The 17,600-nt window shown below is 36.4% G+C and overlaps 1 protein-coding gene and 1 long non-coding RNA gene across 2 annotated transcripts; one reads left to right on the top strand and one right to left on the bottom strand.

Moving 5' to 3' along the window:
• Positions 1-3,996: 3,996 nt before the first annotated feature.
• On the bottom strand, positions 3,997-11,262 carry LOC146738949 (uncharacterized). The gene is made up of 2 exons (XR_014930569.1): positions 11,121-11,262; positions 3,997-4,555 (listed from the first exon to the last, which is right to left on the bottom strand). It is a non-coding gene; the product is annotated as an uncharacterized LOC146738949 (long non-coding RNA).
• Positions 11,263-12,930: 1,668 nt separating this feature from the next.
• On the top strand, positions 12,931-13,863 carry LOC100374694 (sulfotransferase 1B1-like). The gene has a single exon (XM_002738102.3). The coding sequence runs from the start codon at positions 12,931-12,933 to the stop codon at positions 13,861-13,863; it is 933 nt and encodes a 310-aa protein (XP_002738148.2).
• Positions 13,864-17,600: the final 3,737 nt, after the last annotated feature.

Raw genomic sequence — 17,600 nt, 5'->3', positions numbered from 1 at the left:
ATTCTGTTGTCGTGAACTGTTATTATTCGATATAGGAATGGTACAAAAATAGTGGCATGTATTATTCTGTTGTCGGGATCTGTTATTATCCGATATAGGAATGGTACAAAAATAGTGGCATGTAATATTCTGTTGTCGGGATCTGTTATTATTCGATATAGGATTGGTACAAAAATAGTGGCATGTAATATTCTGTTGTCGGGATCTGTTATTATTCGATATAGGAATGGTACAAAAATAGTGGCATGTATCATGATTTATATTTCAGTCAGTTTGACAGTGGTTGTCATGACATATACTGATAAAGGTTAATGACAAGACCAGATGGCGAGCTGGTCGAAATCAACCAAAAACATCTTATGACTCTGCAGTTTTTAAGATACAAGACAGTAGCTGTAATTCTAAACCAATGTTGTTTGCGAGTTTAAAAAAAGGTAGTATCTTGGTGGAATGTTAGTGCGAGATTATTACCCCATCAATATTAGTTAGCGTTGACAATGTATAGAAATGTTTTCTCTAGACAGCTTGACGAGTAATTAATTGATTATGATGTGTAAAACTTTCATGTGATTGGTTGTTTGTTTGAAGGCAAGGCCTTGGAGTCTCTTATACTGATTGTAATTGGTTAAGGGGTGACAAGAAATAAAGATGGATTTAATGCTGTCTCGAGTGAAAACGAGGGACTTGGCAGAGAATCGTTTTGGGAACATGAACGAAGCTTGTGTGTGTCTTTTGTCAGCCTAGCGTGGAAACGACCGAATCCCGGTTACCTAAGTGAAAGGTTGTTAACCATCAAAAATACCTATCACACATGTATTATTCTGTTGTCGGGATCTGTTATTATTCGATATAGGAATGGTACAAAAATAGTGGCATGTATTATTCTGTTGTCGGTATCTGTTATTATTCGATATATGATTGGTACAAACAATAGTGGCATGTATTATTCTGTTGTCGGGATCTGCTATTATTTAATATACGATTGGTACGAACATAGTGGCATGTATTATTCTCTTTCAATATACGAAAGGTTCCAACATAGGAGTGTGCATTCTTTTGTTGTCACATGACCCCTAACAATTTTTAATTCCCTTTGTTAATGTACTGATCTTTGCATTATCAGATTCCCGGGGAATTATTCGAAATTTTGCATAGTGAAGCCATACCTACCTTGCCAAAACCAATGTATTGTATGTATGTTCAATGGGTATAAAGTATACCCTGGTGGTGGCTGAACTGCGGGAGTTCAAGCCCATTAGTGACCCTCAAGTAAATCCCAAAATGGGGAAAGAGGCGCAGCTAAATAATTATCTATTCAAAATTACAGGCACATATATGAACATATAAACTGAAAAACGAGATTGGAATGTGAAACACGGCATTGCGTGTTGTGTTGGCCACACTGTTTCTAATCCCTGCCAGGTGGGCTTCAGCTCTATTTCCCACTCTTTATCTCCTCCACTAGCTGGCTAGTTTGTGGGATTTGTCCACCCATGTTTTGTAATATATGCTAATACAGTTGTGTTGTCGCAATGGATGGGAACTGTTTTATTCTATACTTCATCTAGAAAGCAATCTAATGCCCCCAACATATTAGGTATGTTTATGTGGAGCTGTGCTTTGCAAGGGAGCCATTCCCCATTCTATTTTCAAGGAGTCCATGACCAGTGTTATAGCCGCAGTTGATGGAGCAATCTGTTATCTCCGTCTTATGTTGGTTAAGTCCATCCACTTGATGGCAGTCAAGCTTTGTGGGGTCCATGATATTTCTCATGTGGCGATCCACACAACTGGAGTGTGTGGACCTAGACGAGCATACCTTTGAGAGCTGTTTGAGGCACAAGGCCTCCCATAGATGAAGCCATTTCCAAAAAGCTCAATAATTGTCTGAGCTGTGCGTGCATGCAAAAAGTGTGGCTGCCGGGTCTCTCAACCTGAAACACTCCCAAGAATACATTCCCGGAAATACTAAATGTGGGATATGATTGTTTGAAGGATGTGTGCTAAAATTACTGCTCTTGTATCAACCAGATATTGATAAAATGGATTCACATTGTTGGCCTGCTGTGCAGCCACAAAACTGGCACTGCCATTAATTTTGGGAAAAAAAACCTGTTAGGCTACAATGGGCAAACATTGAACTAATATCTTGAATCAAATGTTTGAGTGATATCAGGAAATCCCCTGATGTACACAGCAGTGTACCTCTGCTGGGGTCACCATCACATAAAATGCTCTGAGAGAATATACTGATTCAGTTGGCTTGGGTCTATATTGTTCACCAAAAATATGGGGGGATAACAGGCACTGCACTGATGCCATTTGCCAATAATTCTCTCACTTCCTGGAAAATCATGCCTACCATTACTCGTGGCAGAGCCATTGACACTGGTGATGGAGTCAACTGAAGCTTTTTGGCCAACTTGATCTTGTAGCTGTGCTTGACTTCTGAGAGGTCCTACAGGGTCATTGTGGTAGTTTGCTACGGTAACCGAACAATTTAACCTCACAGGAAATAAGGGTTGGGAAACAAAATGAATCCTTTAATTCATACCACTGAAAACACCTGACCCCAACCACATCAACGATCATTTCCTTGGTTGATATGTTTGTTCCTGTATTCCCCTCGACCAGACTGTCATTATTGGGCATTCTGACCCTATGAATGAGATTATTGTTCGTGTGTATCTGTCTTCAGTTTATCATATTTAGAACACATATTATATTGGTGCATCTATGCCTAGCACCATTGGTTCTGGCAATATGTTTGACTGCTGCCTCTGTTGAGGCCCTCAAAATGGCAAACTACCTAGGCAGAACTGGGCTAAACTAATTCCTTATATTTGGTCCCATTGAATCAAAATAGTTTTGCAGGCCCCTGTTCAGTGAATATCCTTTTACCATAAATACAACATTCTGGGTGATGTTAGCCATGTAAAAAAAGGGACACGTTACGATCAGCAAATTCTTGTATTGTCCATTGAGTGCCAGCTTAAAGCCAGAGACTGCAGCAAGCACTTGGTAAATCAGAAAAATGAAACTTATGTGGAAATTAAAATTTATTTAACATGGTGCCCAAGGTTAGACATTCTTCCTTGCAAAAGAATGGTTCATCTGGGCCCACCAACAGTACTGGATCATATGATACAGGGTCCCCTTTACAATCTGGTTTGTCACCAGAAATACAGTACTGATGTTCCCACTTGTAATCAAATGGTGCTTTGGCGTGGTGTGGAATTTGCAACCCTACCTAATATCCCTGCCCTCTGCTCGACGAATGAATCAACAGCAGGTGGCAGTGGTATAACAGTGGATCTACACTGAGGTTATTGTACCATCTCAGTCACCTCATATACTTATCTATCCCAAGAATTTTTCTATTTGGGCTACATTTTTTAAGTAGACTTGACTCATCAGAAAATATAGAACTAAACTAAAGGGCACTGGACCCCACACATGATCAATTTTATTGTCATATTGGATGATCCCATGTTTAAACCAAATTTGAAAGAATCCCATACACACGACCAAGATCTGGTTTCGGGATAATGTATATATCGGTACATACATATTGATATATACCGGTATATCACAAGATGTTTGATGCATGTGTACAGTTAGAATGTTAGCAGTCCTGGCATGTTAACGATGCAGCTGGAGATGTACGCTTGTACACACACACACAAAGATCAATCCCAATCAGTTCCCATTTTTGAACAAAACAATGTGACATAACAACCCACTATGTATGATGCTCATATCAAGTTTGTTGTGATCTGCCTTTACACTGCTGGGAAATTAGTGTGACCATGCCAACCACAATTAGTGTACACCATGAACCTAGGTCAAACTGTAAGCCCCTAATTTGTGCTACACATGAACAGTTGTTTTTAAATTATTAGACATAAATCATAGAGATCAAAGCTTTATGCTTCAATCAAGTTTAAATTTTTAAAGCAAACATTTTGTAGAATATAAACACAACACAATGTGGTATTGCAAGAATCAGAAATAATATATTTTTGTCTCATAGGTGTACAAAATATATTATTTGCTCAATTAAAGAATCTAACACTGCAATTTCAAATATTATAGAATTTTCCATAGTACTGAGCAATTTAATATATAGCATGCTTGAAAATAAACAATGCACCATCTTACTTATCATCTCACTCATTTGGAAAATATTGAGAGTTCAAATATTATAATTGTTGACAATATCCATAATGCTGACATGATCACATGCTTTACTACAAAGTGACCAACACTGACAAGGGTCCAGAAGAGAAACGTTATTTCTAAATTAAGTATAAATTTATAATCACACTTTAATTCTTGTTGTTATACTGTATGGTACCTTTGTAATACACTTTTATAATATTTTTGTTATTATCATCATGTTATAACAAAATACACCATACAGTCATGAAATAATCAGAAAACTGAAAAAGTGGTATACAAATACAATTACTAAAAAGTCATAAATCATTGTTACAGGTACTGAAGCCATTGATACCATATTCTTTCATTTCTCTGTATAGTATTTCCAAGTTTCCTACAATAATAAAAAAAAAAATTGTTAAAATATCTATCAAAATACAAAGCTTGTATGTTATGCTAATTTATCCCAGTACAGGGCCTAAGGGTTATTGGTAACAAGTCTTCCATTAGTAGTTAGTGTAGTGAGTCAGGTCAGGGAATTAATATTAATACCGGTAGTACCCAGTCCTAATTATAGGTAACAAATGACTCATTGGTCATTAGTGCAGTGAGTTAGGTCAGGTTCTCTGGGATTAATAATACCCAGTCCTCATTAACAAATGCCAGAACAGAGCCCCAGGGATTAATAATACCCAGTATTAGTATAAGTAACAAAAGTCTGATTTGTACATGAAGTTAGTGCAGTGAGTCAGGTTAGGTTCCCTGGGTATAATAATGTCCAGTCCTAGATATAGGTAACAAAGGTCCCATTGCTAGTTAGTGCAGTGAATTAGGTCAGGTTCCCTGGGTATAATAATGCCTAGTCCTAGATATAGGTAACAAAAGTCCCATTGCTAGTTAATGCAGTGAGTTAGGTCAGGTTCCCTGGGTATAATAATGCCTGATCCTAGATATAGGTAACAAAAGTCCCAATGCTAGTTAATGCAGTGAGTTAGATCAGATTCCCTCGGTATAATAATGCCCAGTCCTAGATATAGGTAACAAAAGTCCCAATGCTAGTTAGTACAGTGAGTTAGGTCAGGTTCCCTGGGTATAATAATGCCTGATCCTAGATATAGGTAACAAAAGTCCCAATGCTAGTTAATGCAGTGAGTCAGATCAGATTCCCTCGGTATAATAATGCCCAGTCCTAGATATAGGTAACAAAAGTCCCAATGCTAGTTAGTACAGTGAGTTAGGTCAGGTCCTCTGGGATTAATAATACCCAGTATTAGTTATAAGTAACAAAAGTTTCATTGCTAGTTAGTGCAGTGACTTAGGTCAGGTTCTCTGGGAATAATAATACCCAGTCCTGGTTATAGATAACAAATGACCCATTGGTAGTTAGTGCACTGAGTCAAGTCAGGTCCTCTGAAACTAATATACTCAGTTCTAGTTATGTGTCCCATTGGTCATCAGTGCAATGATTATGGCCATGGCCTCAGGATTAATTAATACATGTAAAACCCAGTTCTAGTTATAGATAACAAATGTCTCATTGCTTGTTAGTGCAGTGATTCAGGTCAGGGCCTCAGGATTAAAAAAATCCAGTCCAAGTTCAGTGTTCTCCCCAGACCCCAAGTCAAACACTGTATCTAATTTGCATAATTTTCCCATTGAATATTGTGATACAATAACTGTGTTAGTATAAAATTAGTTAACAATCTATCTACAATTAATTAAAGACGAGAGAGTCTGATATTTTATATCATTTTACTCCATTGTCTTTTATGTATTTATCAAGTCAAATAAAGTTTGAAATAGAACAGCAAAACAAGCAGCCTATCGGCTGAGATAGCTCCGCTGTTAGCAAGGCACATTTCAATTAAAGAACAGAGGATATCATATAAGAAAATGAACAATATGTATGGTATGTATAGCAATCGGACTTGCTGTTTCAACAAGAATTCAAAAATATCACTTTTTACTAAAAATGACAAAAATATTCATCAAAATTAGATAATTGAAGATATCATCATGAAATGAACAAATCTGAGGGAGGTTTACCTGAGGTACATATATGTATAGTATCAAAGCAATCAGACTTGCGGTTTTTAACAAGAAGTCGAAAATATCACCTTTTATCAAAAATTACAAAAATATTGACTAAAATCAGAAAATTAAAGATATCATCACAAAATGAACAAATCTGAGAGAGGTCCATATGTAGTACTTATATATATATAATAGCAAAGCAATCAGACTTGCTGTTTTCAACAAGAAGTCGAAAATATCACTTTTTACCAAAAAATACAAAAATATTCATCAAAACTAGAGAATTAAAGATATCATCACAAAATGAACAAATCTGAAAGAGGTCCAGGTGTAGTACCTATATATGTAATATCAAAGCAATTGGACTTGCGGTTTTTAACAAGAAGTCAAAAATATCACTTTTTACCAAAAATATTCACCAAAATTAGAGAATTTAAGATATCATTATGAAATGAACAAATCTGAGAGAGATCCACATATAGTACCTATATATGTAATATCAAAGCAATCGGAATAGCGGTTTTTAACAAGAAGTCGAAAATATCACTTTTTACCAAAAATGACAAAAATATTCACCAAAATTAGAGAATTGAAGATATCAACATGAAATGAACAAACCTAAGAGAGGTCTACCCAAGGTACATATACACCAAGTATCAAAGCATTCAGGCTTGTAGTTTCCAAGAAGAAGTCGAAAAAGTAAAACATTGACACGAACGACGGACAATCACTCATATGATAAGCTCCGCTCGACAAAGTCGACAGCGGAGCTAAAAAAACTGCAAGAGGGAGCACTGCAATTCAGCGGCACCATCAAGTAGGGGAGATGGGGTTTTGCCTATCAGGGTGTGGAGCATTCTCTGGCTTCCTTTGGGCCAAAATTTCTGTCAGACAGGTCAAAGTTGAAGACTGAAGCCACTTGTGATCCCTTGTCATTCAGAATTTTGTGGTTGCCAGAAAATCTGCCCCCTAGGGTAAGGGGCACATGGCCATGGCATGAGGGCGATGCACCCCTGTTTCTTGTTTAAAAAAATTCCTGAAAATGATTCATTGGCGATTATCTTAGAACCACTAATAAACAGACTGGCAATCCAGGTATTTCTTTTGATCTAACGTGTGTCTCGAGTTAATGTTTTAATCTTAGAAAGAACTGGGGATGATAAAAAAAAAAATGTCCACAAAGTCATGCGATAACATACGACTTTGTTGGTGTTTCAACAGGAAGTGATGCAAAAGGTCAGACCAAAGTTTCCAATTTTATCTTACATTTTGCCCTGATGTATCATATTTTCAAGAGTTTTTAATACATGATCGGCAAAATACAGTAACATAATACCAGCTCTGTTGTAGACATGGCGACGTCAACTATCCTAGAAAAATCGACTAACTATCAGAAAAAATATTATGGTAAAAGTCGTTCATTTTTCTTTATTATACATTCAAGAACATTACTATAAAGATGGTTTATACATTCAAATAATCATTACTTTCCTAAAATATGGTCAATTTTGGCTATAAAATATATTATTTGGCAAATCAACTTAAAACTCAACTCGCCATTCGGCAAAATTTGGCAAAGCATGAGCCACCAGCGTAGCCAAGACACACAATCGTTGGGCAGATTGACACCTCCAAACAACAGTGTTGCCAGTCAGTTTTTTTTCTTTGGCGATGCCTGCAGTTGAATAATTTTTGCTTCGATTTATGTACAGTTTTATTTTCAATGGGACCTAATTTCACTTGTTTTTTTTTTGAATTAAAGTACAAACTGCAAATAATAGCAGTGTACCAAATCAGTATATTTTCCGGACATGTGCAGTATTTGTGATTTGTGAGACTTGTTTTGTCACATTGTTGCTGTTACGTGCAATGGGCAAATTATTAATATTCTAGTATTTGATTTGGATTTAGAGGGACCACACCCTTGAAAGAACATCTCGCAGGGTCACATCACTGTACCATTACGCTTTAGAGGTGTGGAGAGAACACTGTTGTTATACATGTAGGTAAAAATGTCCAATTTGTTGTTAGTGCAGTGAGTCAGGTTAGGTTCTAGGGGAATAATAATACCTTATTATTAGTTTTATAGTTAGTGCAGTGAGTCGGGTTAGGTCGTCTTCGATTACCAGGTAATAATACCTAGTCCTATCGGTCACTGGTAGTATACCGTAGTGGTTGTCGCATCAGACTCATGATTTGTAGACCCAAGTTCAAATCCTACTAAGGCTGAACACGGAAAGCCCAATTCCACTGGCCAAGATTTATTCACTAACGAATGCGACTTTGGGGGAACTTTGATTAAGGTCGGATAGTGCATTAAGTTGCCATTTGATAGGAAAATGGCCACACAGTCCTGTCATGTAGTCCCAAACTTGAATATGACTTCTGTGGCAAAAATGCACTATGTGTCAGCACTTGCAATTTGCACATAAAAAAGGTCAGGAGAGTCAACAGTGAAATTTAATGTCCGGAACTGTTGCCTGGCACAAAAAAATTATTAAAAATAATAATAATACCTAGTCCTAATTATGAGTAACAAATGTCTTATTGGTTGTTAGTGCAGTGAGTCAGGTTAGGTTCTAAGGGAATAATTATACCTTATTATTTGTTTCATAGTATCCAGTTTTAGTTATACATGTACATGTATAGGGAAGAAATGTGTTATATACATGTATAGGGAAGAACTGTGTTAACTCCATATTTGATTTTGCAAAAAGTTGCGAGATAGAAAATTGAACTTTAGATGGCATTTGGGGGGCTCACATCTTTTCCATAGAGCCCTCCGTTAAAATAAGCTTTTTACCTCTCCTGTTTTCAAGCAACGTGCAAGTTATTTTTAAAAATTTGATGGTTATATTGTTCAGTTCAATTTTCAATTCCACAATTCTTTGCAAAATCCAATATTGAGTTAACACATTTCTTCTCTATAGGAAGCCATTATCCCATTGATCATTAGTGCAGTGAGTCAGGACAACGTTGTTAGATACAAATAGATTGAATGGTAAACTTTTGATTTTCAAAGGATTTTTTTTAGTAATATTATTTATTCACTTATGGAACATGTATAAATGATTGTTTAAACATTCATCTATCACAGCAAGTATTTGGAAATGAAATTAAGAAAGCATTTCTGTGAATTCATGGCGTCCCAAAATTCAGTAGGAATTCCAAGTGGTTACTCACATTCTGGAGCTACATTTATATCCACAATGCAGCAATAATAAAGATGGTTTTTGTATTGTAAAACTTACTAAACAAATTAAAATGTAATACAAAAATTGAAATAACCATGAATGGTTGTTATTAGTGAGATTAATAACAAGTGTATAATGAGATTAATAACAAATTGTATGTCTTTTCTAAATGACTATAGTATTGCCTAGGCTGTTTTATAGCTGTGGAATCATAGCCCTATGTTGCCGACCGCATTATTTACGTGACTGACTCTGGCCGGCCCGGTTAAAATCCACATGCCAAATATGGTCGTCGCGAAAATCACATTTTAAGACCTTCGAAAGTACTCACTATGTTTATTTATTTCCAAACAATGACCAGAACCTATTTGCGCTGTGAAATGATGACGGTGGTCATAAATAATTGACTTTATTTACTGTACACCGAGTCGCAGAAAAATAACAAGACGAAAGACGCCATTTTGTATTCCAGAGTTTATAGCAAATTACGCGAGACCTATAATTTTGTACCACGTGACCGAAATCAGTAGATAAATTGCGTTTATGCAACTAGTTTCTATTATTAAACAAAAATCATACAATTATAAATACTGTATGTGATTGCTTTCTTGGAACAATTAGAATAACGGGAAGAGTGAGTTTTATTCTTCCACCACTGTATCACATGACCGCCAACCAAGATTACATTTATTCTGTGCTAGGGAGTGTGGGATGTCAATGGCTGCCGTTTTCTCGTAATTTGCTTGGTTTCCACGGTAATTGTAAAATATCACAAATTATTGCTTATTTATAAACACAAATTGCAAACAAAAGTTTGTATGTTATTCATCCAGCAATAAATTCACAATAAAGGTACGTCACACCATAGTAATCGAAAGCAAAAGCGGTTTAATTTATGTATGCCAGATTTCTGTTATTAAACTGTGATAGATCCCGTAGCTCTATGTTCGACGTACAACTACAAAATTAAAAAAAAGACGTCCAAATGAAATTGTTAGGAAGAAATTCGATTGTAGGTCGCACCAAAGAGCTACGGAACCGCAGCTAGCTGTTTTATTGACTATTGACACACCTTTGTCATTTACGCAAGAGTATAATATATTATACAAATTGTTCTATCTCGTCATGTTATAGAGAAAAAATATGATAAAATAAGAAAGTGACTGACATGTTTTATACAAGAATATCATTCAGGTTATGGGTATAAATTACTAATATCAAGACCTCATTAATTACTTAAATCTTGCGTATTAAAACATTTTAATTTCAAGAAAATAAATAGCTGCTAAAATATAAAAATTTCCAGAATGGATGCTACAACTTGACAACACCAGCGAATTATGTCATCATATACGGAATATTTTACAGAAATGCACCTCAAATGGAAGAAACACAAAACGGAAAAATACATGTAGCATATCGCTCGGTGGCTCTGTTGTTGTCCGTCTGCTCAACGTCCGCATATAGATTATTTAAATTCAAGCTGGACATGTACATGAAGTTTAAACTATCACTTTCTGGATCAGATGAACTATATACATGTCTATAAATTACTGTTTTGAGAAATCGATGCACATTCGAAATTGGAATTGAACACAACATGATGATGATGATAGAATCAAATGGACGACTCGAGACGCCGCAGCAGTCTGAGCAGGCACACTAAACAAGTCATAGTGCGATAGCTAGCTAGTAAATATCAATATTAGTATTGAATCGTCATATACTTACCTAGCAGCTTCGCCAAACAGTTTCGATGCACTAACACCATTTCAATCGGCGACGGATATGCTATGCAATTGATTTTTAAAAGTACGACAGTTGAATTGAGCTCCGCGATATGGCTGTTAGTACAGCCGATTGTAATACCCCCTAAGTTAGCGTCACTGTGTCTGCGTCAAAAAGATGACAATTCGGTCTGAAAAGATGCGCAAGTAAAGAAAACTTAAATTAAACATAACAAATTACTCCAAATTATACACAAACTGTCCAGAATTATTCAGAATTATGAGATTTATTGACTTGTGAAGAAAAATAATAACAAAGAGCAAGAGGACGTTGGTTTTAATTTTCGCGGGTACCAAAATAGTGGCAAATACCAAAATAGTGGCTTAACAGGCGTTCCTCAGCAAACAATTAAGCCAATGGATTCTCCGTTTTTACGTAATCTAGGAAGTTCGAGTTACTAAATGAAGTACAGGACGACGAAGCTGAAATATCCAAGAACCAAGACATATCAAAAATTATATCTCAAAAGTGAATTTTCATGGTGTATTTTAAGTCTAACCGGACCGGAAGTGGGAATTTGTTAGTACTCTAAATATAAACATATTTTAGTATATAAGGTAGTAAATATTTGCTATTCATATTCATTATCACAAGTGTAGTAAACACAGCGGGACAGAGGGTGTTGTGAGGGCTTAGCCCGAAAAACCTCTCGATGTCCCGAGGTGTTAGCTATTGACTGAAGCACTAAGCAATGTCAACTTAATGCCCCCTTATAACAAATCATTCTTTACTTTCCATCTAATGTTCACACTAACCACACTGAAACCAGTATCACACCTGCTTTACGACTTCACTGCTTAAAATAACTCCACTCTCCCATCAACACACTGGCATTTTCAGAACCAGCTGCTTTGAAATTAACAGTGAGAGAATTATAGCCAGTAATAATACCATGGCATGTCTCTCATTAAAGCAAGACGTCACCAGCTACAACGCGGTCCGTGACGATATTAAACACTTTCGAAAACTATACCCGGTGCATTATGCTTCAATTAACAGTGGCTCGCACAAATAAAAGTGGATATCTTTTAATCACAATAATGTATTTTTGACACTGACACACTGGTATAATATAAACAAGTATATGACTGGACGTGACTCAAGTTGTAGATAGATGATGATGCACATGACAATGTTTTGCACGGTGGGAATTTCGCTGCACGTAGGGTAAATTTGACAGCGCCCACTAAATTGAAAACAGGGCTTCACTCTACTCTTAAATATTCTAATTACATACCCAATTGAGCCCCCGGTGGAAAACATTGATATGTGCACAAGAGACTGTTAATGATATATACGTACATACATTGTGAATTGAATGAAGCAGTTGAAATGGATTATACGTGTACTTGATTACGGTTAACTCTTTGAGAGCCCGCAAAGTCAACATTTGTCATATTTCTCAAAATAAAACACACGTAATGTTTTCAGATATTTTTTTTTCTAGAATTTTGATCAAAACATGTAGTCAATTGTCATTCTGGTCAAAAATTTTCAAAAAATATTTAGAAAAATACATAAAAATGGGGAAAATGGTGTAGGGATAACTTATAGGTTACTGCAGTACGGAGCATTGACGTCGAATCCATCTGAGCTGTTTATAATTCAAATCTAGAACTCGCGATCGGGACGATGACCCCAACTTATATCGCCTGCATACCATGCATACCAAAATTACTCGTCATGCGCAGAGTGAGACATTCCCTGTCTGCGTCTATGTTTACAAACTAGAAATTGCTTTTCACTTGTAAAAATGGCGGGATCCAGTCAAGACAACCGTTCTTACACCGCATGCCCAGACTATGGCCATCTTGGCGTGGCTTTCGTTTGCTACAAAGGCTATTACCTGCCATCTTATTTTCAAGAAGATAAAATCATGGATCGGGAACTCGAAGACTTCGATTTAACCAAAGACGACGTATTGGTGGTCGGTTTTCCGAAATCTGGAACGAGCCAAATGATTTGGTTACTGCGAGAGATGTATGCCGACTGGAATTTGGTCAACGTTCTCAAACGGAACGTAGTCCCGATGTTGGAATGGTGCGTCAATCAACAGCACACCGAAGGTACTTCGGGCATTGCTAAGAAAACTTTCCTTGAAGATCCGTGTCTATCGGGGTCAGGTCGACGCTTGATTAAGTCTCATTTGCCCTATGACATGCTACCGCGAACGGCACGGAGTGGAGACAGTTGCAAGATCATCTATGTGACTAGAAATCCTAAAGATGTATGTGCGAACTTTTACTACTTGGAGCGGTCTTACCTTCCCATGACGTCACCGGACGTCGTGATGACGTGGGAAGAGTTTGTGACCAATTTCGTCGAGGGGCGGGTAGTCTACGGACCGTGGATGAACGTCGTTATGGAGTGGTGGCAGCACAGAGCCGATGAAAATATCTTGCACGTTACCTACGAAGATTTAATCACCAATCCGACAGACGTGATTAAAATGGTTGCCGAGTTTCTCGGACGCCCATTGACCGACAAAGTTATAAAAACAATCGCCGCTTTTACAACTTCCGAAGAAAAAGTGATAAAAGTTGGTGGAGTTCAATTTAAGAAGGGTGTGACCGGCGAGTGGAAGAACCACTTCACTAAAGAGCAGAGTGACCTTTACGATAGGACAATAGGTGTCGGGCTAGCTTACAAAGGATTAGACTTTTTGTACGAGCCATGTCGGCAATAAACTGGCCTTCGATTACAATGTCACCAATAGATTTGGTTTTACGTTTACTATAAATACACCTAGTACGAGTATGTAGACACACGGGCTGAATTTAATAGATAGAACAGCCGTTTTGTCAGCAGTATTTACCATGCTATGATTGCTGTTCCACACAAATGTTACTAATTGGGGAATCGTTTAGTCTATTAATCAATTATCAGTGGCTTATTCTACTGAATAATCAAACTTAAAAAAATGATGCGTAAACAAAGTAAAATGCGGCCTTTCCAATAGAAAAAAAAGTTGCCCGCCCCTATCACTCTAACCTACGTAATTATCATAATAACACATGGTCACGTGACATATATGATGTTTAACAGGCCAATTTCACTGAAGAAAGTACTAAAACGAAGAGAATCAAGCTATAAACAAAAATGAGCCTGAGTAAACGAGTAACACAACCCGTGCTTGAAAAAAACAAAAAAACAATCACTACAAAGATATCTCGGTCAGCCTGAGTTACTGGCACCGTGCGTGTAGCTATGTGCCCGATGTTTTATAATCATGTAATATGGATGGCGACAATATCAGTTACTATAACCCGATCCTATTATATGCAATATATGTATATTTGTACTCATTAATTTATTAACTAAGATATTTAATTGTTTATTTCTGTCAGCATTGATTTTTTTAATATAACTGAATGATTTTAATTTGGAAGAATATTGTATGATAAGTTTGTTATGCCGTGTAATTTAAAGATTTGTATTAAAGTTGTATTCCCACTGTGTGTTATATGCAGAACATCTCTTATGGATTAATGGAATTAGCATAAAATTAAGAAAATCACTTAGTATAGTCACAAATTCTGAAGGTAGTCTACAGTGGAGGCTGCGGTTTTTAATCACCAAACGAAACACAATTGTCATTGCTGTATACGTAGTGAGTTTCAGAGGGTTTTCTGAATTTGATTTTTTGGATAGCATATTTTTAGTCAGTGCTGCAAATTAATATTTCGTAATTTTTCCTGGTATGCCAAATCGTTAATATTTGCCTTTTTACTGGTTTAAGGTAGAAGCCAAGTCATAATTTCTGACAAAAGTGGTCATAAATCGCATAACAATGTTCATTAGTTTATTATGTACAATAATGAAGCTAATGTTCCATGGTACAATTAAATAACATTATTTTGTGTGTTACAGTTAAGCTTTTTGAGAAACGTGTCCTAATATTTCTTGAAAATTGCTATTTTTAGAGCAATTCCATAGAACACAATGTTAAAGAAAAATTGCATTTTTTGACACTTTTTAAAACCCAGATTTTTTAAATAATTCGGAACAACAAAATGTACTCCATCATTAAAAATATATGATTTTTTCAGCCTTTGTCACCAGGCTAGATTTTGAGATATTGCATAATATCTCCCCCATAGGAACCTGTGGTAAAAGTGTTATAATAGTGTCAAAATGGCGACTTTCCACTAAAATACAACCATCGATTTCTCGAAAAAAAGGCTGGTAACCCCCAACTTTTTTAAGGTCAATATCCTTATCTTGCCGTGGAGTACAATTTATTGCAAAATGAATAAATTCTGTTTTTTTTTAATTTATGAGTAGGCTTCTACCTTAAAGCGATTTGAGCCTTACTGTAAACATGTTTAAATAGCTACATGCCATTTTAGCGAATTTGACTCCATGCATGAATTAACCGTGACTGATCATGAATCTTAATTTAGTTAAAGTTCCAACATTCTCATAATATGAGAATATACTTTATTTTAAATTAGTGAAATCTTGAATTAGCGAAATTACAGATTAGCTAAATTAGCTAAACTAACATGCTAGCTAAAAGACATGTTTTACAGTATAGCTTGATATTATCGTACAAACAATATGTACTGTCAGATTGTGTGCACTGATATAGTGTATTGCGTTCCCGATCGACAAAACATCTCCAAAGTGGAAATGTTCGGCTTAATACCTCTATATATGTAGCTGTATATTATATTGGAAAGCTTCGCGGAAATGTTCAGTGAACCAATCACCGTATTATTAATTTTGGTAAAGTATGACGATCATTTAGTGTTGACACGGGTATAATTAAATTGATTGGGACATTATACGGTTTTTGCTTTTCAGACGACCGACAAAATACAATGAAGCTCCAACTATAGAAATGACACAGATATCCATTTATTCACGGCTACATTGTCACTAATCGTGAATAAATAGACAATTTGTTCAATTTCATAGGATGCACTCGTCAACGCGGCATGGGTTCGTTTTATAACGAGCCACACGTAATGGTATTGATATCATATGTAAGGGAAAATCCACTGCGTGTTCGTGATATAAATAAATACATTAAATAATTAATTAATTAATAAATAAATAAATACGAAGATGAGCGTATAAATTAAAACGCATTATTAGTCATGCGCGTTCGACTGAATTTCGTGTTGTTTACAAGTTTGTTTTTAACACTTGACCACGTGACCACGGTGCGTCGTGACAACGTTGGCGTTTTCATGTCTCCTACTAATCCGATGCTAGAGACAATTATCTATGGTCGCAATATAACCCTCGAGACTGACACACATCGATTTCAGCGCGCACGTGATGTTTAGTGTAATGCAACTTTACCGAGTATTATTAACACAGAAAGAAAATCGGATAAGAATACAAGAACTGGGTTGATAACCGCGTGTTCGTTCGTGTTTATCAATTTAACAACCTCGTATGTATAAGGTTATCCTAACAGTATACTTTGAAATATATATATATACTTAACCATTGAAAAGGTCAATAATACTAGATCAGTACTGGCAACATTGTGCATACCCCGGTATGCATAGGGTAATTACACACAGGGCATGTGGTGTATATATAGTTTCCAAGGGTTGCCAGCACTGATATGGGCCAGGGAAATACGTTAATGGGTGTCGAACAAAAGTGATTGACGTGTGACAGTCATGTTGCGATGTCAAATTTGACATTCACACAGTGCCTTGTTATAACGTCTAGAATTCATCGGAACAATGGTTAAACAAATAATAATACGATGCAGAAAGCGGTGAATCTCGGAGATGGCGCTATTACAGTTATTGGCCTCAAATAAGGTCGATATCTAGAATTATTCTCACCCAAGTGGCAGTTTTTAACCGAAACCAAAAGTTAAGGCCATTAGCCATTAGCCACTTCGGGACGATAACTGTATAATCTGGAAACTATTTGTGACCAATGACAGCTTCTTATTATCAATAAGGTATGTTATTGGTCAAAAGCGGTCACATGATCGTTTGACTAATATTGATATTGGGCTCTCTCATGGTAAACCTTGCCTACCGTGACAACGTCATTTTGTGTCTTACTGGTACTTGATGTCATACATTCGGGACACTTAGATTTTTGGTTGCCAGTCGATAATAATAAAAAGGACACTTTTCAATGCGTTTCGCCATAAGTGACTAGTCACAAAGTTCTTTGTTAACAGTTTAACATAACTTACTGCTTCGCTGTTCTTTTTCAGAATAATAAAATAACGTTATTGGCCTTGGCTTCGGACATTATTAGGTATTTGCTTTCGGCTGTGGCCAATAACAGCCATTTGGCGAAGGATGATTATCGTCATCGGCCTCAGACGAGGCTAATAAATGTTATTGACAATATTGTTGGTAATTGACAAGACAGTAAGTATATAGAATAATGTGTGGGTTCATTGTGACCTAAATAAACAAATGTGTTCAAGGTTCAGGA

The sequence above is a fragment of the Saccoglossus kowalevskii genome, chromosome 9 (genome assembly GCF_978046115.1).
Source record: "Saccoglossus kowalevskii chromosome 9, keSacKowa6.1, whole genome shotgun sequence".
NCBI lineage: Eukaryota > Metazoa > Hemichordata > Enteropneusta > Harrimaniidae > Saccoglossus > Saccoglossus kowalevskii.
Note: the sequence above shows the minus strand (reverse complement) of the source record. Positions and strands in the feature narration are given on the sequence as shown.

Coding starts and splice junctions, on each gene's coding strand:
- LOC100374694 (XM_002738102.3), top strand. CDS start 12,931: ATGGCGGGATCCAGTCAAGACAACCGTTCTTACACCGCATGCCCAGAC.